Here is a 25397-nt window from a genome sequence, read left to right on the forward strand (position 1 = left end):
GACTGTCTTGAGGAACTAGCGTCATTGATCCCTTCTACACCGGTGCAAAGTCGAGAAACACGCGAAACGCGTACCAGTTGACATTTGTCACATGACGGGTCGCTTCTACGATTCAAATGATACAATCGTCTCTTTTAATTTTAATTATTCACACATAAAAAATTTAATTAAAATAATACATAGCAGGTACATTATTATTTTCACCAAGGTGTTGTAGATACTCTCAGTATCACCGTGGTTGCTTAAAATGGCTTTAGTCGTGCTTAGTGACCAGATCTGCTTAGCCAGGTAATTGTTATCACTACCTCCAGTCACACAACAGCCGGGAGAAGGGATATACCGTAGTCCACAACCTCTTAAATATAATTAATTTATGTGAATTATCTCACATAATTTAATTAAAATAATACGCAAACACCACAAGTGCTTAGCCATAATTTAATGCAAGAATAAAATTGACATGCATTTTCAAATGGGCTTTTAAATAAAGTTTTATTTCTTTGAGAAAGAATAAATAAATAAATATTGAAATTAAGCAACATAAAATATTTGATACCACGGAGCAATAATATATAACATATAGGTTAGAAACGCGCACTCAGACAAGTGCACAAGGTATATCCCTGATTCTCAATCTCATATATATATATATATATATTTTGTATGCAACCTATTGTTGCTATGCAACCCCATGTGACAGTATTAATCGGCTCAGTTTGAAACGCGCACTCAGACAAGTGCACCATGCACATCCCTGATTCTCATTCTCATATATATGTTATTTTGTATGCAACCTATTGTTGCTATGCAACCCCATGTGACAGTATTAGTCGGCTCAGTTTGAAACACGCACTCAGACAAGTGCACCATGCACATCCCTGATTCTCATTCTCATATATATATGTTCTTTTGTATGCAACCTATTATTGCTATGCAACCCCTTGTGACAGTATTAGTCGACTCTGTTAGAAACGCGCCCTTAGACCCTGCGCTGAAAAGTTCTACAATGGGCTGCGCTGCAAACCATTTCCTTACTTTAGCCAACTTTACTTTTCCGTGGAAGGTCTCGTTATTTTGATGATCAGTGTATGAATCATGTCGTTGTTTATTCAAGACATGCTGGAACTCCTCTGGTTCATGGTTTCTCTCCAGCTCGTCGAAATGATACCCGGATTTCAGGGCAAGTCTCTTCTGCAGTCAATGGGCCTCAGGGCGTCCTGTGTGGACTTAATGTTCAAAAAAGTCAATTTTCCTTTTTAGGACAGTCATAACATGTTCAAAAAAGATAATAATGCAGTTAATATGGGTTTCATTAGGGATGTAATGACACCTATATGTATATCGAATTCGCTGATACGTCATCTTCAATAATAAGTTTAAAATTATAATTTTTAAAGTTATTTTTTTTCATTTTCATTTTTAAATTAAATCATAATAAACAATATGTAATCATTCTGCTTTTGTTTGGGACTAATGCCATAATACTAATTTTGAAAATAAATTAATATCCTTATCTTCATCTTCCTACCTAGGTCCTTCTCAGCATCTGATTTATATTTCATGAAAAATGTGCCGACAGTATCGAAGGTATAGTTAATCTCTTTGCTGATTCATTTAAAAGTGTTTACGACACCGATATTCGTGTCAATACGATTCCCGATATTTCAGTGGAAGAGTTATTAAATCTAAGCCAATGTTTCATCAAAAAAGAATCTATAGAAAAAGTCATAAAAGAATTAGATAGCAATAAATCTGCTGGACCGGATGGTATTCCTCCAATACTTTTCAAAACCTGTGTTAGTAGTCTGATATATCCTCTTTATAAACTCTTTAACAATTCTTTAAGTTCTGGGTCTTTTCCAGCTCAGTGGAAAAAGAGTTATTTAACCCCTATTCATAAAAAAGGCGATAAAAGCGATATATCAAACTATAGACCAATTTGTATAATGTCTGCTTTACTGAAAGTTTTTGAGAAATTAGTCCTAGATATCATTTTTTTTTTTTTTTTTAATGTATATTTTATTTAGTTATAAGAAGAGTTTGTAAAATCATTGTAAAACCTATCAACAACATTATTGTTTCTAACCAACATGGCTTCATCACAGGTCGCTCTACCTTAAGTAATTTAATGATTTATGAAAATTACATATCTGAAACTCTGGGTCTCAAACAACAAGTGGACAGTATATACACTGACTTTAGTAAAGCTTTTGATAAGGTTCGACATCACATACATACATATAAACTTCGATTGTTGGGCATCAAAGGTAAATTATTGAGTTGGATTGTTAGTTATCTTAGCCATATGGTGCTTAGTGTAAAGATTCATTCTGTACAATCTTATATATTCGAGGCCACAAGCGGGGTTCCTCAAGGGTCCCACCTCGGCCCAATATTTTTCTTATTATTCATCAATGACATTGTTGACCAATTTAATGATGTAGAAGTTCTGATATTTGCTGACGACTTAAAAATATATAAAAGAATACGAAATGTATACGATTGTTAAATTTTACAGACTAACTTAGAACAGCTTCATCAATGGTGTGAACAAAATGCTTTATTTTTGAACATTCAGAAATGTCAAGTAATACGATTTTCCAAAACTCGTTATAATATCTTACATGACTACACATTAAATAATATTATATTAATACCAGTGTCACAAATTCGTGACTTGGGTGTAATATTCGATGAAAACTTGTCATTCATTGCACACATCAACTATATAACTAATAATAATAATTCGACGGCCGGCATAGTCCAGTGGTAACGCATTGGACTGCCATTCCGAAGGTCGCGGGTTCGAACCCGGCGTGCGCAAATAAATTTTATTTGATTAATTTGTGTTATTTCACAATTAATTAATTAAAATAATATATAGTATATTTGCTGCACGTTCCAGAGTGGAAGATACTACCAGTATCGCCCTGGTGTAAGACCACCATTCAGAATTGAAACGTTGCTCCAAATGGCTTTAGCCGTGTTTAGTGACTAGATCTGAATAGCCAGGTACTTCCCCACCTTCCTCTTTCCCTTCCCCACTTACCTTCAGCCTCACAACATCCCCCAATTGGGGATGCCATAGTCTCACTGGCTCCAGACGGGAGCAGTTGGGACTCTTGTGAGGTATTCACTATAAAAAAAAAATAAAAAAAAAGGCTTTAAAGATGCTTGGCTTCGTTTTCAGAACTTTAATTGATTTTAAGTCCATAGATTGTATGAGAACCCTCTATATTTCATTAGTCAGAAGTCAATTGGAGTATAATTCACCTATTTGGTACCCTTTATATAAAGTTCACTCCAATAATATAGAAAGAGTTCAGCACAAATTTCTTAAGTACGTAAATTTTAAGCTCAGAATTCCTATTGATTACATTAATTATGTCAGTTTGATGAATCAATTGCATCTAATAACACTGTCTGACAGGAGAATTATTTCAGACCTGGTTATGTTACACAGAGTCATTAACAACTTAATTGATAGTCCTGCCATCCTTGCCGCTATTAAACTCCATGTGCCGACTAGGAATACAAGACAAAATATAACATTCTTCTGCAATACATACACGACCAACTATCAGACACACTCACTGACCAATAGGATGCATGATCTTTGCAACAAGTATGGGGGTGCTATTGATTTATTTATTGAGTCCATTATAGAATTAAGCATAATCTATACCAACACTTTGTCAAATCCTACAAATCAGAGTAGCGTTGGTAAATTAGTTTTAATGATTTGTCTTGTGTCAACATGTATTGTTGTTGTAATTTCTTTTTTACTTTATGTTACTCTTACGTTTTACTAATATTGCTTCATATTTAGTTTTTTTTGTCTTTATTTAGTTTTTCTTTTAATTATTTCTTAATATTTTCTCATTATACTTGTAATTACAATTTTACAGTTGTGTATTTTGTACCTTCTTTACAATGGATTACATCTATTTACTGTCAGTATCTCCTGTATAATACAGATATTCTCCTATGTACATTGCATCATGTATCACTTCTATGTAAAAGACTTTTTAGGCGTATATATATATATAAATTTCATTATTTTATGAGCAATTTTGTAATTTATTGTTTAAATGGTCGTATCGATGTCACCGATAATTGATTTTAATACTCGTTACCATATATCGAATTGTTACATCCCTAGTTTTATTGATAATGCAATGAAACCTATATTGGCATTACAAGTATACAATGATACAGAAAAGGTAAATAAAAACTGTAAAACCTATATAAAATATAGTCAAAATGATCATTTACCACCTGCATCAGTCCTGGGTCGATCGATTATTTTACATGACCCGGGTCGATCACGACCCACCTCCGAAGTGATTGGGTTCTTTTAAATGCAGAAAAAAAGTCACAGATAGATCGATGCGCCGATGCCGTGTTGCATTAGTGTAAACAGGACGTATCGAGTCTCGTTCTCGCGACTCAGAAATAGAGTTGGTTAATCTGAAATGGACTGTCACTGCGGTTCCGGACTGTAACCGCAATGACAGCCAATTTCAGGTGTCAGGTATAATCTCTATTTCTCTGTCGCAAGAATGAGATTCCTGATGCCCGGTCTACAAAATTTATCTACATCTATGCCAATCCCAATTTATCAACATCAGAACGGCTGGGAACCCTTGGTATTTGGCATAGTTCTTTTGAATAGGTTGAGAAGATGATGACGGAATCATAATTTTCTTTACAAAATTAATTATACAGTACTGAAGTTAATAATTATTATTAATGAAAACATGACACTCACAATTATTTCTGCATGATTTCATAACAGTACGTCTGAAAGTAAACTAACTAACTAACTAACCATCACGCCGTTTCGCTGCCGGGTAGGTAGAGAGGATGGACGGCCAAACAACTTGGTCTTGGCACACACTTCTTCCCTCATTCACATACATACATCGTCTCATACATACTCTTCTATTATTCTGACTCTTGACATGGCCCGACTCGAGTATCTGATTCACTTGGTCGTGCCATGTCTTCCTCGGGCGTCCCCGACTTCTGCTACCATTCGCATTTGCATCATATATCCTCCTTACACTCCTATCTTCGCTCATTCGCTCTACATGCCCAAACCATCTAAGCATCCCTTTCTTAATTTTACTCATTACGCTTACATCAATCTTGCACTCTTTGCGAATCTCCACATTTCTCACACGGTCATAAATGGTTTTACCACACATACGCCTCAGGGATCTCATTTCAACAGCATTCAGTCTACTTTTATCCATTCCTGCCAGTTCCATGCCTCACTTCCATACATCAGGGAAGGTACCAGCACTCCATTGTGGTCTGCTAACTTCGCATCTTTGGACAATTTTTTGTTAGCGCCTACTGCGTTCAGTGACTGAAAGTAACGCAATATAATATTATTAATTATTATGTTGAATAATACTTGAGAAATATATTTCCAAAGTGTGTTCCCTCCAGAGATGTGCAAAATGGGTACCCAAAACCATTTGAAATGCAAAATGGAAATGGGTCAAAACTTTTCCATTAGAAAATGCAAAATGGTTTTTAGAAAAGCATTTCAAATGCAAAATACCTATTTTCAAAATGCATTGAAAATGCAAAATGGTTTCTCGGGTCAAACAATTAAAATAATTATAGAATTTTTAAACAATTTTGGTATTTAATAATGGACATCAATGTAGAACAAACATATTACATGAAGGTAAATCTAAAAATACCACGACTACAGATTATGAAACCACAAAAACTTGCGCGGGACTAATGCTGCCAACGTAAAAACATAGAAACTGCTATCTAACATTTAATATTACAGCGTCATGGCCCCATGTTCAGTATTTTTTTAATGGTATCACTCAATTGCCAGGGCTCCTACCAGGGAGCAACTTGACAAATGTTAATTATCTCTCATAGCGAGGTTGAGGACCGACTGATATTTGGGGCTTATGAAAAAAAGATGAGTGGAGATAGTAGGAAGAATGCTGCAAAAAAGCATTTAAAATGGAAAATGCATTGAGAAAAGCATTTAAAATGCAAAATGATTTTTAGAAAAGCATTTAAAATGCTAAATGGAAAATACCCATTTTGCATTTTGCATTTCCATTTGAAATAAAGCACATCTCTGGTTCCCTCAGTGTTAATGACTCCAGAACTGATGTATTATTAGATGTACACAATATCAAGGCATTTGAGTTGTAATTTTCTAGCAGTTTCTGCACTTATAAACAAGACATATCCAGTATCATCTGGCTTGGTCAGGTCATGTCATGTCGTATAGAAATAAATAATATTGCTCCTTCATGTTAAAGGATGATTCTTTTGAGGATTGCGTTAAGCCCCCGCATTCCCAATTTATATTGATTTATAACAAGTTTCTCTTTAACTCTTTAAGTTCCAAAAAAATATGTTATTTTTAAGATAATATCTATATATTTGTTATGGCGAAAAGTTAATTATATGACATTCCCTAGATAGAATGTATGTATATCCTGTGTTGAGAGCAGGCGCAGTTTACGTTGTTGATGTACTGTGCCTGTCACATTCCCACTATTGTCCTGTCACATCCTCACTATTCCCAAAATAGTAATCTACGATGTCCCGAGAGGTGAACCGTCTGCTGACCCGGCTCTTTTTAAAGAAATCTTTATTAATAACATAGACGGCAAAGCCACCGTTTCACAGGATGACCACGTGCGCACAATGCGCAGAGTCTCATTATTTGGAAAAAAGGATACAGGCACCATGAATATGGTGGTAACTTGCCATCCCGAGGTACGGAAGGCCCTTATTGACAGTGGATACTGCTTCTTGGGGTGGAATGCTTGTCGTGTCCGAGACTACCTAGGAGCCACGCGTTGCTACAAATGCCACTTATATGGGCACATTAGTAAATCCTGTTCCCAGGAATCTATCACTTGCCGTCACTGTGCCCAACCTGGACACGACTTTGAGAACTGCCCCAAGAAAACAGCACCCGGTACCTGTGCAACATGTACCAAATTCAAAAAGCCGGCAAATCATCCCACTGGTGACAGATCCTGCCCAGCCCTACGGGCTGCAGTGGAGACTCAAGTAAAAATGACGGACTATGGCCTGTAATCCCCTTCTTCAAATAGGTCAGATCAACCTGCAGAGGTCCAGAGCCGCCACATTGGAGTCACTGCAGACAATGTCTGACCTAAAAATCGACATTTTGCTTATTCAGGAGCAATACACCTGGTTTGGTAAGACACCGATAAATCCACCAGGTCTGGTGCTCGAAGTAGGCACCTCTCCAGGGGCGGGTATCCTGGTTAACTCTTCTATGATCAGCCCCCTCCTTCTGGTGGGACTGTCGAACGAGTACCAGACCTGCGTATCTATTAGATTTGGCGAAACTGAGATCTTCTTGATCTCAGTATACTTTAAGTATGGGAACCCGGTTGAACCGCATATCTTGAGCCTGACGCGCGCTCTTCACGCGCTTAAAGGTCGTAACATAGTTATAGGAGGAGACTTTAACGCTCGCTCCCCGATATGGTTCGATCATGCTGTAAGCTATAGGACGGAACGATCAGACGCCGTAGAAGATCTAATTGCGGCGCAAGGTCTTATTGTATTAAATGAGCCTAACTCACTATACACTTTTTCGAATACCCTCGGGGAGAGCAACATAGATCTAACTCTTTGCTCTGGATCTGTTGCGGCCAAGATATCGCATTGGAAGGTACATGAATGCGCAATAGCCTCCGATCATAGGCTCATTACATTTACTGTGGGTGTCAAAAAGACCGGAACTCCGAGATCCTCCTGGAATTTCAAAACCACAATGGCGAATTGGGATAAATTTGGGGAGGCGCTACGCGACACTTTAAGGGGATTCTATGACGTAGCAGCAAGAGATCCGGAAAACTTGGGGAACTTTTTCAATGCAGCCGTAGTGTCAGCTGCCGAGTCCTCTTTGGGAAGAGCAAACCCAAGGAGGTCTACAAGGAATCCTTGGTGGTCGCCTGAGCTGACTCAGCTGAAGGGAGCCTACAAGAAGGCCTACAGGGCCTTGGGCGCTACCAAACGAGGCAGCTTTACGGAGGAGGAGATCGCTGCTCGCATGGAGCGCCTCAGGGCTGCACGTAGAACCTTCAAGTTAGCAGTCCTCTCAGCAAAACGAGCTAATTGGCATAACTGGGTTAAAGATATAGGGAACGCCAACCCGTGGGAAATCCACAGCGCCGTTGAGAAATCCGGAAAAGGCTCTGAACGGTATCTTTCGAGTGTAATTTCAAATTTTGAGGGTAGGGACGTTGAGACAGTGGACGTGGAAACCACTCTTAATACACTTCTGGGAAAGTTAGTCCCATTAGACTCAGTAATTGGGGAAAGCGACCACCATAAACAGATAAGAAATCTGTCAAGGATTCCACCGAGAACCCTCTCCCAGGAGGATAAGATGCGAATAACTAGAGAAGAGATGGATACTATAATTAAGGGTTTGGGTCCTAAGAAGGCACCTGGGCATGACAGAATCAACGGTATAATCGTGAAGAAAGTATGGCTCTATGCCCAGGAGGAGTTCCTGCAGGTCATGGAGACGTGTTTGCGAAGAGGAATTTTCCCTTCGGTATGGAAGAGGGGTATGCTCAAGATTATACCAAAGGGATCTGACAAACCACGCTCTGATGTCAAGGCGTACCGTCCGATAACACTGCTGCCTATAATGGGTAAGGTACTGGAAAAAATAATCAGAGAACGCCTGCGCCGAACACTCACCCCTCCCACCCCGTGTCAGTTCGGTTTTGTTCCCGGTAAATCTACAGAGCATGCCCTTATGCATGCGCTTGAATGGGTGAAGGTTCGACCTGAGAAGTATGTCGTGGGGATCTTTCTTGATATCACAGGTGCCTTCGATCATGCGTGGTGGCCGATGATGCTCAACAAACTCAAAAGTAGAAGCTGCCCTCCGTGGCTTTTTAAAATTTGCTCAGACTTTTTCAATAATAGAACCATAATCCTCACCTTTGGAGACTTTGTCATCGAACGTGAGGTGGACATGGGTTGCCCACAGGGATCAGTTCTGGCCCCTGAATTCTGGAACATAAAGTTTGATGACTCCTCCAGGTTACCCTTGCCTGCGGGATGCATCATGGTCGACTACGCTGATGACAAGTTTTTCTTGGTTGCGGGGAACAGTAGGAGAGAGCTTGAACGAAAGGCAGGTGAAGGTTTAAACATGATCCTCCAATGGGGAGAGAGAAATAGACTGAACTTCGCTCCCCAAAAAACCATGGGTCTCCTGATGAAAGGTTTTCTCAGCAGAGAGAGAAACCCAATCATCAAAATGGGAGACTCCAAAATCAAGTTCGTAGAGACAGTAAAATATCTTGGAGTTACTCTAGATCGATCGTCCTCCTTCTTAGCCCACGTTAAGAAAGTCTCCACTGAGGCCCAGGCCCTTTTTTTGAAGCTGAGGAGAATCTCCACTACGGAATGGGGATTGAGGACACCAGCGATCCGTCTCCTATACAGGGGGGTTTTTGTGGCGCAAGTCACTTATGCCGCCTGCGTCTGGGAACATCGTCTGGATAATGCCCTTATACTCTTGGCTCTCAAGAGGGGCCAGCGAACTCCCTTGTTGGCACTTTCTGGAGCCTATAGAACAGTCGCTTCGGACGCACTTCCAGTGTTGGCAGGTGTCCTGCCAATCGATCTAGAGATTAGGGAAGTGCTTACAAAGAAAAAGCTGACTAGGGGCCTCCCGGCCAACCACCTCGGTGTAATTATTACACCAGGCGGTGCCGGGACCCTACCCAGTCGACTTAAACAAATGCGAGAGCTGTCACTCAAAGAGTGGCAATCTCGGTGGGATAGGTCGAATATGGGAAGATGGACCTTCTCCTTCTTCCCATCAATTAAACTCAGAATGGAAGGGGCTTTCATCAAACCAGACCACTATATGGTTCAACTGTTGTCCGGACATGGGGAATTCAGGGGGAGACTTCACAGACTCTCCCTGTCACCCCATCCCAACTGCGCCTGTGGCAATACGGACCAAACCGCCGAGCACATTCTGTGGCACTGCGAGATAATGACGGATGCGAGGGATGAATTACTGAGAGGCCTAGATGTAATCACGAGACCGGTTTGGAACGCCGATCTCGTTTCGAACAAGACAAATTTCGAATGTCTGAGGAAGTATGTTAAGTCATGGGTTGAGAGATGGCCAGCTTTGAGAGTCGCTGACTAGAGTAAAATCAATCATAACCTGGTGTACTTGCTCCTGACTTCCTTGACCATGATTTGTATACTCTTTTACACCCTCGCCAGATTTTGCTGATAATTGTTCTTCACCCAGCTCAGATGATAAACACCAGACCCAGCAGCAGCAGCTCCCATCTTTGTGGATACCTTGGAATGACAAATAATATAAATATATATTTTTATTTTTTTGCTATGGAAATTGTAGCTTCTACCAATTCTCCGTTCTTTCATACTTTTGTTTTATTTTTGCTTCATAATTTTCTTTGTTGTTTCCTCACATTTCTCTTCTGCTTTCTTTTCTTATATTTTGTTATTCAGGTTATACACCCATATAGAAGAAACCTTTAGGGGCAACACGAGTCCGGGATGAAACTGAACATCAATGTTCTGTCAATGTCCATTTTCCCCACAAGGGGGTGGATAAACCTCGTCCCCTCATACGGCCAAAGGACAGACCCCGGAAACAGGATATCCACAAACCTACCGCGCCTCCCCCGAGGACAGTAGCAGGTTTGAGGGATGGTCGGTCGACTTTAGGGAATCTTCCTCCCCGCCTCCGACGACTCGACGCATCTCTCCCTAGGGTCTTCGGGTATCCATTCCCCCATCTCCCAGTTACACTTTCTTCAGGGCACCACCGAGAAATCGGCTAAGGGGAGCGGTCCCCTGACTTCGTAACCGATCAACCCAATCACCAACTGACTCGCCTCGGGACCGCCGAAAAGAATGTGGATTATTCCTCTCCGGACCAGCACCAGATGTTTTTCATTTGTACTTTTGTTTTATCTAAATTACTATGCACATACTATGTAGACAAACAGTCTACACCAGTTGTTTTTATTTTTGTATTTATTTTTTTTCCCCTTCTACTAACATAGAAACAGAGGCAAGTACTCTACTAACAAACTAACATTGTACACAGTAAGCACTCGCAGACTGCTTCCCTAAAAACGTATGCGGGGACATTCGAGGTTTAGCTTCGTTCTTATTAAATGTAGAGTCGTTCTTAACAAAAAAATTAGCGTCCTTGCAAGAGCCCTGAAGGGGTAACCATAAGTTACCTATACCGGGGCGGGTAAGTGGTGGGATCCTCGAATGTGCCTGTCACACTAGGAAATCCTGTGTTGAGAGCAGGCGTAGTTTATAATATAAACAGTTTATAGCAAAAATAACAATACAATATTTTGTTTAAAATGAAAGACAATCAGTGTCGTAGTATTGGAAATACACTACACTACTTATGAACAGGTTTGAATAAAATGTTGATGTTTGATATGTCTCGGCTGATTGTAGAGACTTGTTGTCTAATTTATATTTATTTGTTGTTGATAACAGGGCGGCGTTCCCCGCCCTGGTGGTGAAGGCGTCGGGGCTGGCGGCCGGCAAGGGTGTGGTGGTGGCGGAGAACAAGGCAGCGGCGTGTGCGGCTGTGGATGAGATGCTGGTGGACAAGAAGTTTGGTGCCGCCGGCTCCACTATTGTCATCGAGGAGCTGCTTGAAGGGGAGGAAGTCTCGGTAAATATTATTCATAACAACCGGCATCGGTGTCAGTCAGCACATTGTGGGCTATTTCAGCTGGCCCACTAAGGGTTAAATAGTGAATTTATTGTATTTTTGTTTCCTATTTTGTGAACACAGCCTCGCGTGGGGTACCTCAGTGACACTTTGTGGTAACAAGTTTTGTTTGTCGTTTTGTTCATCTTGACCTGTCGAAGGTTATTAAAGAATTGGAAAAGATGTAACAAACAGTAAGGCGTCTTGTCTTATTTTTTGACAGTTAAATGGACACTAATACAGCCATAAAAAAATGTTCCAAAAAAATTAGATAAATACAAGGCAAATGCTTCTTTGTTTTAGTATAAACTTTGTTGTTTTCCGTTAAAGTGTGAGGAATATTAGGTATAATACATACATTAAATGTAATCTGAATCCTTGGCAATATGTTATTCAACTGATTCCAGTTTATAATGAGATTTTTTTTATTATTATTTGTTATCAGCTTTGAACTATGTCTGCTTTATAAATACATTGAGTCATTTCAAGATGTCACCCGTCTGACAATAAAGAATGAGAGTCTGCATCAGTTTTAATAATTATTGTTGCCTGATATGATGAACTAAGCTTCCTGATATTTTTTAAATTCAATTTGTTAAAATTATTTTTATTATAGGAGACGGTTGACGTAAGGTTCCCGTGAGCACTTAGGCCATAGGCCCATTGTGCTGTCTCCCATTTTACCTGATTCCTTTAACATGTCACGGAAATAATTCCTACTGTGAAAAATAATTATTTTCCTGACTTTGACTGGCAACATTTTTTGGTGAATTTGGGTTGGCACGGTTTCCGGCTAGGAAACGGCACTTCTTAAATGGACGCCGGAGAAAGAAACGACGTAGATTCGATTTTGTCTAATAATCAAAGGGATTGGTCTTTGATTCGCTGTTGAATGCGGTTCAGCTTGTTGTTTATCATTATTCCGTATCGCTGTAAGTACGGAGTATGTTTCCACAATGGTTTATGTGAACACTTCAAGAAGCAAGTAATGTTGTAATCATGTCGGATCAATCTTACAATCCTCACTCCATTATGAACTGGCCCATGGCTTCATTACTGCCGCCGAGGGATTGCTACACGCCATTCCGAGCGGTGTCCGCTTCTCCGCACCACAACATCCTGACGAACGTGACCGCTGACAAGGATAAATACCAAATTTCAAGGGACATCCATCACCTCGCTCCTCACGAGGTCACCTTCAAGACATCTGGGGATTGGATCATTGTTGAAAGGAAGTACGAAGAACGAAGAAAAGCAGGTTGTTAGTTTAGCTCGAATTTCACAGGTCCACAGGTATGTTGTTTGTTTGCAGTTGTTACCTGCTAAGTCATGGTTTGTTTTTGGTTAAATACTTTGTATGATTACTCTTGGCCGATTTTTCATTTCATAACAAAAAATGGAACCTTTCTTTTGTAGAATAACGGCGCCAGGCTTGACTCACTATAACCTGGGAAGATCTCATATGCCCCGGCAATAGTTTTTTTTACTTAAGATTTGATACCGCGTGCCTCATACGTTGCAAACATTAACCCGGTCCCTTTTGTAAAGTTCACCAGGGTTGTCATTGGATATGTGTCTATGTCTTCTGGTTCTACAATGTGTCTTCCCAGGTATCTGAGACATGTTCCAAACAGGGCGGGACATTGGCACCAAAGGTGAATTGGAGTCTCTTCATCCTCTTCACATTTCCTGCATCTGTTGGTGTTTTCCACTCCCAACAACTGCATGTGTCTCCTGAGATGGCAGTGTCCCGTTAGTAGTCCTACCAGTTCCCTCAGTGAGTTTTGTCTATATTGGGTAGTTGTCTGGTTTGCCTTGGGTCTGGTCCATTTATGAGTACTTTGGATTGCCTCATTCTGGATGCCCTTTCCCATTCCTCCCAGTGCCGGGATTTGACCCACTTTTCTCATTGACCTGGGAAGAAAGGAGTCCAAGATCCTGTTCAAAAATATTACTAACAGGACGAATTTATGTGTGTCCTTTCTAGATCTTTAAATATTTTATTTTTTATATGACACCTCACAAGAGCGCCCCTGTCTGTACAGTGTAAAAGCAGGGGAGTTATGTCACCACCCGCTTGGGGACCATTGTGAGGCGGGTTAAGGTAGAGGCTGAAGCAAGGGATGTATTAATGCGGGTCTTGAAGAGGCCCGGATTATATGAAGAAGGAAAAACAGATGTACGAGCCGACCATTCTCATGATTCACGCAAGTGTACCGGTGCACCTTTAGAGCAGGCCGCTATTAAATTACCTGTAGAACACAATCAGCATGCCCACATTGGGTCTGCATTAGAGATGGAAATCGGTCTGTTAATAATGGATCCAATGAGACGTACCGCCCTCCTTTGCACAGAATCAGGTAGGCTTATCAAGTATTGTAGGGCTCCAGCCCTGAGGTGGCTTCTAAATTCAATTGTTGGACGTACTTGAGATTTAGCTAGCCCTATACAAGATGCCCAGTTAATTAATGTTATTTTGTGAATTTAACACGTGCGTATAGAATATTATAATGTAAAGCTCATTTGTGAATATTCTAGTAGTAGGTAGTAGTGTGCAGTTCTGATAAGATAGAGTTGGGATTGAAGAATGCTGATAAACATTGTATAATTTCAAATTGCGTGCGCAAGCTTTATAAGCATGTAACACATTTCACTGCGGAAACATCTTAGCTAATTTAAAGATTGAGATGAGGTTACAAGTTCATGAAGATTAGATATTATCAAATGCAACGCGATACGAATACATCATAATTATTGTTCTCTTTACATAGAAACAACATTTTGTTTACTACAAGTTATGAGGTAAAACTTTGTGCGACCATGCTGAACATATGGAGATGCAAAAAGAATGCAAGACTGATGTAAGCATAATGGTTAAGATTAAGAAATTCAATGAGACGAGGAAGAGAATAGATATTTAGGCATGTGAACGGATGAACAAGGAAAGGAGTTTAACCCGTTGTACGCGGACGTCACAACAGTTGTCTTGCGATCATGTCAATACAAAGGGCCGCTTACAGGGGCACCTAGCATCGAAACTTCACGCATTCAAGGATTTAATGAGAATATTTGACGAGGAAGTTAATGGTAGAAAAAGTTGGGGTTGTCCGAGGATGACATGGCACGATCAAGTGAATCAAATACTTGAGTCAAGTCATTTCGAGGAGTGTGTGGCGGTCTGTCCACTCTGCCTACCTCTGCGGAAAAAACGGCGTGATGGTTAGTTGTTTCAACTACTTTCAATCTCTTTTAGGTTCTGGCCTTCACAGACGGTAATACAGTGCGGCCAATGTTGCCAGCGCAGGACCACAAGAGGGTTGGGGAGGGCGACACCGGCCCCAACACTGGAGGCATGGGTGCCTACTGCCCCTGCCCACTGATCTCCCCCGAGGAAATGGAGTTCGTCACCAAGAACGTCCTCGAGAGGGCTGTGGCCGGACTGAAGGCGGAAGGAATTCACTACGTTGGTAAAAATTCCTTTCATTCGCTGTTTTTAGGGTACTTAGAATTGATTCCACAAATAAACAGAACAATGAACTATTATTTTATCATGTTCTGGTCTGGTTACTGTTGGAAGTGATGCGCTGAATGATTTTATTTTATTATGATAAATAATTTATTTTCTAAAGAAAGTGGTGTTAATTCACTTTGTATGAATTGTTAACTGTACGGACCCAGTGGGATTATGGTATGCCAAATTGGAGTATATTGTGGGGAAGGGAAGAAGATAGGGAAGTATAGGGAAGATGAAAGTTGGGAAGTACCCTGCTATTTAGATCTGATCACCAAATACGGCTACAGCCATATCAAGCAATGTTTCGATTCTGAATGGTTGTCTTTCACCAGGAGAAGGTTACTCTGGGATGTGCCGCAAGTACACCATATTTTATTTATTTATTTATTTATTTATTTAAACGCCCATTGGGCTTTTACATACATTGTTATTAGTGTTATTACATTAACTATGTGACATTTAAAAGTTTACGTACATATATAAATAAAATAGTTATTATATCTGTAGTACATAAATGTTTTACAAATAATACAGAATACCATTATGGAGAACAGTTTTTTTTTTTTTTTTTTACTTAGAAAAATAAATGGATTGAAATTAATCAGCATTTATAGGGACTTAAAATCATATTCGAATTGTTATTTAAATTACAATATTAATTTGTAAAGTTAAAACATATATATTAAAGTTAAAAAGTCATAAAAGAAAAGAGTGAAAAAACAGAAGCTAAAAAATGGGTTTTTCACTATGGAGTGGAGAAGTCATACATTTCAGCAAAGTGTTTATGTAGATTTCGTTTAAGCACTGCTACGGAATCTCTAAATATATCAACAACATTACTAAATTTATTACCAAAATTTTGTATTCGATTTAACGATATGTGCGCTTGATAATTAGATTTGAAATTGTCACAGAAAAAGGTGGAATTTTGTCTCGAATTTTATATTAACACATTGTAGTTGGGTGCTTCAAACAATAGACTCTAGCCTATAGCGGGTGTTTTTATATATTAACACATTGTAGTTGGGTGCTTCAAACAATAGACTCTAGCCTATAGCGGGTGTTTTTATATATTAACACATTGTAGTTGGGTGCTTCAAACAATAGACTCTAGCCTATAGCGGGTGTTTTTATATATTAACACATTGTAGTTGGGTGCTTCAAACAATAGACTCTAGCCTATAGCGGGTGTTTTTATATATTAACACATTGTAGTTGGGTGCTTCAAACAATAGACTCTAGCCTATAGCGGGTGTTTTTATATATTAACACATTGTAGTTGGGTGCTTCAAACAATAGACTCTAGCCTATAGCGGGTGTTTTTATATATTAACACATTGTAGTTGGGTGCTTCAAACAATAGACTCTAGCCTATAGCGGGTGTTTTTATATATTAACACATTGTAGTTGGGTGCTTCAAACAATAGACTCTAGCCTATAGCGGGTGTTTTTATATATTAACACATTGTAGTTGGGTGCTTCAAACAATAGACTCTAGCCTATAGCGGGTGTTTTTATATATTAACACATTGTAGTTGGGTGCTTCAAACAATAGACTCTAGCCTATAGCGGGTGTTTTTATATATTAACACATTGTAGTTGGGTGCTTCAAACAATAGAATCTAGCCTATAGCGGGTGTTTTTATATATTAACACATTGTAGTTGGGTGCTTCAAACAATAGACTCTAGCCTATAGCGGGTGTTTTTATATATTAACACATTGTAGTTGGGTGCTTCAAACAATAGACTCTAGCCTATAGCGGGTGTTTTTATATATTAACACATTGTAGTTGGGTGCTTCAAACAATAGACTCTAGCCTATAGCGGGTGTTTTTATATATTAACACATTGTAGTTGGGTGCTTCAAACAATAGAATCTAGCCTATAGCGGGTGTTTTTATATATTTTTTTTTTGTTGTAATTATTTTTTATTTTTAATAATAAGTTTACATGGTACATAATTCATTTTACATCTTGTATTTTTTTACTACTCTTCCATTGAAAGCATTTGCTTGTGTATGGAAGGGGAGTGTACATAAATGTTGTTGTTAGTTAGTACTTAAATAATTCTTTTTACATAAATGTATGTTTGCTGTAGTATTTTTGTTGATAGTAGTGATGGATAATATATTAATTTATTACATTTAAAAAAGAAAGGAAGTTATGGAAAACTAAGGATATTTGTGAGATTAATTAAATGACAGTAGTTTTTTTTTCAGAATATTTTTAAAGTGTCTTTTGACAGAGAGCAGTATTCGGGTTTTATCATTAATGCTTCTGATTTCTTCTGGTAGACGATTGAAAAAAGTTCTTCCCTGGTAAGTATAATGATGTTGTGCAAAAGACGTATTTAGTTTTGGGCATAGAAAAACATGTCTAAGTCGCGTTCTGCTTTCATTTAAAAATTGATATTTATCTTTTTCTTTTATAATTTGGATTAATGAGTTTTTAATATATAGGTCTTTAAATGTAGGTACTTGAAATTCTTCAAACAGGCATTCTGTTGGGTAGTCAAAGGATTTTTTTAATATAATTTTAATAATTGTTCTTTGTATAATTTCAATTGGAAGAAGGTTACATTTATACGCGGATCCCCAACTTATAATAGCGTATTGTAAAGTGGATTGAACTAAGGCATAGTAAATTAAATATAGATTTTTTATCGACAGAAAGTTTCTAATTCTTAAATTAAAATTAATTTTCTAATTTTGTTTACTACTTGACATATTTGTTCCTTCCATTTCAGATTTTTATCAATTTGTTTTTAGTACTGTACAGTTTGATTTGCAATAGTTTTGGCTGTGAATTTTAGTATTATTATGTATGACAATGTTAAAATTTTTAGGAGTATCATTTGTATGGATTGCAAATGGAATTACAAATGTCTTTTCATTATTAAGTGACAGTAAATTAGTGTCGAAAAAATTCTTGAGCGTGTTGATGTCTTCTGTGGCCTTTAATTCTACATTTTCCCAAGTCTTATCACTTATTATTAATACTGTATCATCGGCGTATGACGTAATTTGACCGTGTAAAGCAGTGCTCCGCAACCTTTTCTCACCTACGACACACCAAATTTCTCCCTAGAATTCCGCGGCACACCGAAAGCTAGGATATATAGGTGTGAAATTGGTACACAAATTTTACAATAATTTCTTGATTTTTATTATTTGAAAAGTATACATACACACATATAACAATAACATATTTATTTTTACGCGATCTTAATAATCATTATAAAATAATAATAAATTAATGAGCGATTAATTGTTAAATTAACCTGCGCTTGTTTCAATGAACACAAAAGTTTTATATTCGGCTGGATTTTTGACAGCGCAACCCGAAGTTCTTGGTCAAGACCTTTTAAGCATGACCGCTTATCATTTTTAATTAATACAAGCGTTGACAAAAATTGCTCACATAAATATGTCGTTGAAAATGGAATGCTTTGACGGAAATGCAAGGATATTCTTTTTTAACGTAAATCCAGAAAACATCTAATGGATCTTCGGAGAAGTGAAGTTTTTATGTCATGTCATTATTTATAAAGACTCCATTGAAGTGCTTGGAGTTACTTTATCAGACCAGCTCAAGTATCGGGGATCTATGGAAGCCCGAGTAAATCAGGCCTCCAAAAAGTTGGGCGTCTTGTACAGGGCTAGGAGATTCTTCAACAGTGACCAGCTGCTGACCCTGTACAAGTCTCAAGTCCGCCCAACTATTGAATTTGGGAGCCACCTTTGGGCTGGTGCCCCAAAATACTTGATAAACCTGCTTGAGTCTGTGCAAAGGAGAGCGATCCGTCTGATTGACAATCCGTTGTTAACAGACCGATTGCCTTCTCTGATGCATAGACGCAATGTAGGCATGCTGTGTCTGTTCTACAGGTATTTCAATGGAGCCTGCTCCAAGGAGCTAGCAGCATTGATTCCTGATGCACCGGTGCACATGCGTGAAACTCGACGGACACGAACTGAACACCCGTTCACGGTTGACGTTGGCTTCATGAGAACGGGCCGTTTTTACGACTCGTTTTTGTGTAAGTCGGCTCGTATGTGGAACGAGCTACCGGCAGCTGTTTTTCCTTCCTCCTATAATCCGAGCCTCTTCAAGGCCCGCATTAACAAATCCCTTCCTACAGCCCCTACCTTACTCCGCCTCACAACGCCGCCCAACCGGGTGGTGACATAGCTCCCCTGTCTGTGCACTGCACAGGCAGGGACACTCTTGTGAGGTGTCACATAAAAAAAAAAAATAAAAATAAAAAAAAAATAAATAAAAATAAAAATCTGTAAATTCCTCTCGAATTCTCAGAGGCAGTGCTTCTGAAGAATTTATTGCATTGGTTGCAAAAGGATTTCGAATCCAATCGTATTTTTCCGTATTAATGGAATAAAAATACTGACCAAATTTCTGCTGAGGCATATTTAAATGTTGTTGGGCCAGATCCACAGTTAATTGTTTGTTTTCAATTGTAAATAAATAAATAAATAAATATTGGACAATTTTTATAGCGCCGCTTTTGTGAGTTATCACCTCAGGGGCGTACTATGTTGGTCCTTTGGTACATTTCCAAACATCCTTTTTGCAACTCTTTCTGCCATATTTCGTTATTAATTTCATTCAAATGTTCGAATATATCAGCCATGTATGCAAGTTTGGCTATCCAGTAATTATCATCGAGCTGCTGATATAGTTTGGGCATATTTTGATTTAAAAAGGAACTCACGCACCTCGTGACGAAGCTCAAACAATCTAGCCAAAACTTTGCCTCTGGATAGCCAACGAATTTCAGTATAAAACAATAAGGATTCATATTCGGCTCCCATTTCTGCCGAGAGTATTCCAAAGATTCGCGAGTTTAGGGATCTTGATTTAATTATGTTTACGATTTTAATGCATTCAATCATCGTGTTCAAAAGTTCCTCTGGTAAATTTTTGACCATCAATGTTTCGCGATGTATGCAGCAGTGTGTAAATTGTAACGTTGGATTTTTTGTTTTAGACAAGAGACAAAACCATTTTTACTACCCGTCATTGCTGCAGCGCCATCCGTGCAAACAGCGATGCAATTGCTCTATTTAAATTATATATTTTGAAGAAATCATCGGTTACTTGAAAAATTTCTTCACCGGTAGTTCGTTTTGAACCTCCTTACAAAAAATAATGTTTTTTAATAAAGTCCTCGTCAACGAAACGTATAATAGCTATCAACTGAGCTTTATTTTTAATATCGGTTTGTTTTGTCGATCTGAAGAGCAAATTTTTCAGGCAATAACAGTTTTATAATCAGTTTTCTAATATATTGTGAAAACGTCTTTTAACAGTATCGGCAGACAATCAAAAATAGAAAATATTTTGTCATGCTCAGTCGAAGATTTCGACTCTGCAGCCCGCAGGTGAAAAGGACGCTATTCTCAGCTTTCTGCACTACCTTGTATACTTGCGAGCTGTGGGCCAATTTCAAAAAGCGAACCATGGAAAAGCTTCGGATTCAATACAATAATGCCTACCGCATAATGTTCGGACTTCCAAGGCACTGCAGTGCCTCCTCGATGTTCATGGAGGGAAGAGTTCCCGGCTTTGCTGCCCTAATGAGATCCAGGGTAGCCGGAACGAGGGGAAGGATCAATAACTCCAGAAACATCCTCATCATCGAATCCCGCCAGACCTCAGGATCGAGCATCGAAAAACATTGGAGAAAAATATTGGCCCCCATAATTATCGCTCCGATGATAAGCTTACAAGATATTTAAATGTTTTATGTTAACACTCTCCATTCTATATAGTTCCTTTTACTTTTTCTTATATTTTATTTGCTCTATCAAACTTACATTTTAAATTATTTGTACTTAATTGTATCTCTGTATATAACATTGTAGTTATATTTTATGGATTGTGTGGGATTGCACTAACCTCCCCACATTCTGGAATAAACAATTATTTATTTATTTTTATTTATTGTGTATTAAATACGTAATGATATATTGTAAAATGTCAAATACATTAAATTTGACCGCGGCACACCTGTGTCCGGCTCACGGCACACCAGTGTGCCACGGCACACCGGTTGCGGAGCACTGGTGTAAAGGTTGAAAAAAAATATCGTTTACATATATAGTAAATAGAATTGGTCCAAGCACTGTACCTTGGGGGATTCCAAAGCTTGTAATCTCTTGATCACTATTAACACCATTGATTTTTACTACTTGAGGACGGTTTTTTAAGTAGTCGGTAATCCATTTAATCGCGTTGCCTTTTATGCCGATATTATTCAATTTTTTTAATAGCATCTCATGGGATATGCTATCGAATGCCTTTCTAAGGTCAATAAATATACCCGCACATTTTTTACCTTTATCTAATGATTCGTAAATGTATGAAGTTACGTTAGCAATAGCATCTTGTGTGCTGAGTGATTTTATAAAGCCAAACTGGTTTTTGTGTAATATTTTATTATTATCTAGAAAATTTACCAATTGTTTTTTTACTATTTTTTCAAAGATCTTTCCTATATTAGAAATAAGACATATTGGGCGATAATTCGTTGCTTGATGTGGATCTCCAGATTTGTAAATAGGTGAGATTATTGTGGTTTTGTAGTTCATTGGAAAAATTCCATTTGTTAAACTTAAGTTTATTAAATGAGTGATAGGTTTTATTAAGTGAGGTTTCATAGTTTTTAACATGTGTGTCGTAATAGAATCAAAACCGGGGGACGAACCTCCTTTCATATTTTCTATTATTTTCGAGATTTCACATTCTGTTGTTGTTTCAAAAATTGAAAGTATATTACGTTTCTGTATATTTTTATGGTTTTCTTGGTTTGAAGGTTTATGAATATTTTTCGCAAGATTTTTCCCAACATTTGCAAAGAAGGAATTAAATATGTTTGCACATTGTTTAGGCTGTATATTGGCATCTATAATTTTTTTATCATGTTCAATGTACTTAATGTTTTGTGTTTTTTTTGTATTTTCTATGGCGAAATTAACAGTTTTCCACATTTGTTTATGGTTATTTTCTGAAGATAATATTTTATTTTTAAAATACTCTTCTTTACTTTTTTTAATATAAGATGTTAATTTATTTTTATATTTTTTATAGAAAATATATGCTTTTTCATCTTGGGGATTTTTTAAAGTTATTTTGTAAAGTTTTTCTTTATTTCTGATAGATATAATAATTCCTTTGGTAATCCAAGGTTTTAAACATCTTAATTTTGATTTTATGTGTGTTGTTATCTCAGTTGTCGAATTTTTAATGTGTTGTGACATAATATTTTCGAAGTAAGTCGAACAAATTTCAGTATCATCACTGTTTAAAACATTATTCCAATCTTCCTTTTTTAATTTTTCAGAGAGAATAGTCATATCTATTGTTGATTTTTTGGTTATTAAATTATGTTTTTTATGTTTAATATTATTATTATACAGAAGTAAGCATGAGTGATGATCAGTTATGTTAGTTTTCCAAACAATTGATTTTATTTTGTGAAGATCTTTAATGTTTACATTTGTCCAAATGTGGTCTAAACAAGATGGAGTATGTTCTTTTATTTCCCTAGTATTTTTATTTATGCAAGATATAAAATTTTGTTCAGTCATACAATTGATGTATTCATTTTTGTTATTATTTTCTATTTTTTCATTAATATTAACGTTAAAATCTCCTACGACGAAGCAAAGTTTATTTTTTAATTTTAATAATATGTATTTGAGGTCATTAATAAATGTAATAATACTCGAGCCATGCGTTCTATAGATAGCTATTAGATGGTATATGGATTTGCCGAGTTTGAAATGTACTTCGATGCAGTTTACTAAGTGTATTGGATGTTCTATTATGTTAACAATACTAAATTTATTGCTTGCAAATATTATTATTCCCGAATTTTTATTGATGTCTACTTTGGTAGAAATATAGTTGTACTCAGGTAAGTTATAAGACGGTGACTCAGCTTTCGTAAATGTTTCGGATAACACTATAAAGTCCAGTTTTTTAATTAAATTATTTATTTTTAGAATTAATTCATCTAAATTTTTTTGAACGCTACGGATGTTTATGTGCATAATAATTATATCATTGATGTTTTTAGAAATAATTTTGCTACACGAATCGGTACATATACATTCATATTCTTGAATTTTAATATTTAACTCTAATTCGTTACTTAAGAAATCATCCATTTAATGCATTTTCGGTTGTATTATACAAAATTATTTATAAGATTTTTATTCAATGTCGTAGTTAATTCTTTCTTTGGCTAATTTAAGCATGTAAGATCGGAACTTACATGTTTCGCTGTTTGTTCGGTGGTCTACTTCATTCATTTTACTGTTCAAGGAGTTTATTTCTTTCTTCTTGTTAGCTGAGTTGCAGTTAGCGCATTCTGGGCGGAAGGAGAGAGGCTCCTCCGACTACCTCTCACCCCAGAAGATAGGTGGAAACTTGAGTGGCAAACGGCCAACGTGGGAAATGCCCATCTCATACAGGACCCCACCGAGAGACAGCCTGGGTTCTCACTGCCTCGCAAAACCTGGTCCGCCATCAATAGGTTAAGGTGCTCCCATAGCCGCTGTGCCCACATGATGCACAGATGGGGCCTTAAAGAGTCGGCGATGTGTGAATGTGGTGCGGTGCAGACTACCGAACATGTGGTCAACGAATGCCGCTCCATTCATTCCCCGGCGGGATTGATGAGGTCCACATGGCGACGCCTGAGGTCCTAAAATGGCTCGCAGATCTAGATGTCCCCCTCTGACCCCCCACCATACGAAAGAAGAAGAAGAAGTTAGCGCATTTGGGTGGCAGTTCCAGGGATTTACACTCGGAGATGGGATGATCTTCTGAACAGTGCTTGCATGTTGGTTTATTCATTCTATTGTAGCATTTTTGTGCTGTGTGTCCAAATCTTTGACAGTGGAAACATTGGGTAAGAGGATTGCAGTCTTCTACATAGATTCTCATGAATCCTAGATGAATTTTTTTTTTAAATAAGATGTAGTCTCATTTCGGGATTTGTTTGTAGTATTAAGTTTTTGCTGTTAGTTTTTTTGTTTGTAATGATGGCCTTAACTTGTAATATTTCTTTGTCTTGGTATTTTTCACATATCATTTTGATGTCGTTGTTTTGTTCAATGATGTCTTCTAAGAATTCTTTTTCGGTATAGTCTTTGTCAAGACCTTTGAATATTACGCATGGATCCGTTTTCAGAAGTACCTCCGCTATTATGGTTTTGTCGACTTCATTTATCTTATCTTTTAATTTTTTTGCGTCTTCTTTTTCTGGGCATGTTATTATAAGGTTTTTTTTTGTTTTTTTAATTTCGCATACTCGAATTCCCAACTGCGATATTTTAATCTTTTGTATTTTCTCTTTTATTTTTTCAGTGTCTTCTTCTTTTAAGCTTTTAATTATTATAGGAAATCGTTTTTCTTGCGTTTGTGATATTAAGTTTTTTACTGCAGAAGAGTATGAAAATGGGTATTTTTGTGCTTGGTTTTTTTCTTGAATATCACACTTTTCTTGTAATTTAGCTAATTCTATTGCCATGTGCGATATCATTTCCATGATGTTATTTATTTCTTTCATCATTTTTGATTTGGTTTCTTTGGTAAGTTTATTTTCTTCTATGATTGTATGTAAGTCACTTATGTTTTGTTTCGCCTTTGTTATGAAGGCATGCGGATCAACCGCTTCCTCCATTTTTCCAGGTTAAAAAAATATATTTTCCGTAAATTTATGTATTTGTATAATTTGTCTTGGGTTGAAGGTGTTATTTTATTTATTCACTGCTTACGGCGCTCACTCGCGTCCAACGCCGTTGGAGGTTTGGGCGACACTGATATATATATATTAACACATTGTAGTTGGGTGCTTCAAACAATAGAATCTAGCCTATAGCGGGTGTTTTTATATATTAACACATTGTAGTTGGGTGCTTCAAACAATAGACTCTAGCCTATAGCGGGTGTTTTTATATATTAACACATTGTAGTTGGGTGCTTCAAACAATAGACTCTAGCCTATAGCGGGTGTTTTTATATATTAACACATTGTAGTTGGGTGCTTCAAACAATAGACTCTAGCCTAT

The 25397-nt window shown here is 37.7% G+C and overlaps 1 protein-coding gene across 2 annotated transcripts in view; it reads left to right on the top strand.

Moving 5' to 3' along the window:
* Positions 1–25397, top strand: part of Gart (trifunctional purine biosynthetic protein adenosine-3 Gart) — a 58023-nt gene that overhangs the window by 6651 nt on the left and 25975 nt on the right. For both annotated transcript variants that reach the window (XM_089636399.1, XM_089636398.1), the window contains exons 4-5: positions 11566–11746; positions 15039–15252. In XM_089636399.1, the coding sequence (XP_089492525.1) occupies positions 11566–11746; positions 15039–15252 (395 nt within the window). The remainder of the gene's footprint in view (positions 1–11565; positions 11747–15038; positions 15253–25397) is intronic.

This window comes from Hesperophylax consimilis, chromosome 10, assembly GCF_061612785.1.
Source record: "Hesperophylax consimilis isolate HC1 chromosome 10, BYU_Hcon_1.0, whole genome shotgun sequence".
NCBI classification, from domain to species: domain Eukaryota; kingdom Metazoa; phylum Arthropoda; class Insecta; order Trichoptera; family Limnephilidae; genus Hesperophylax; species Hesperophylax consimilis.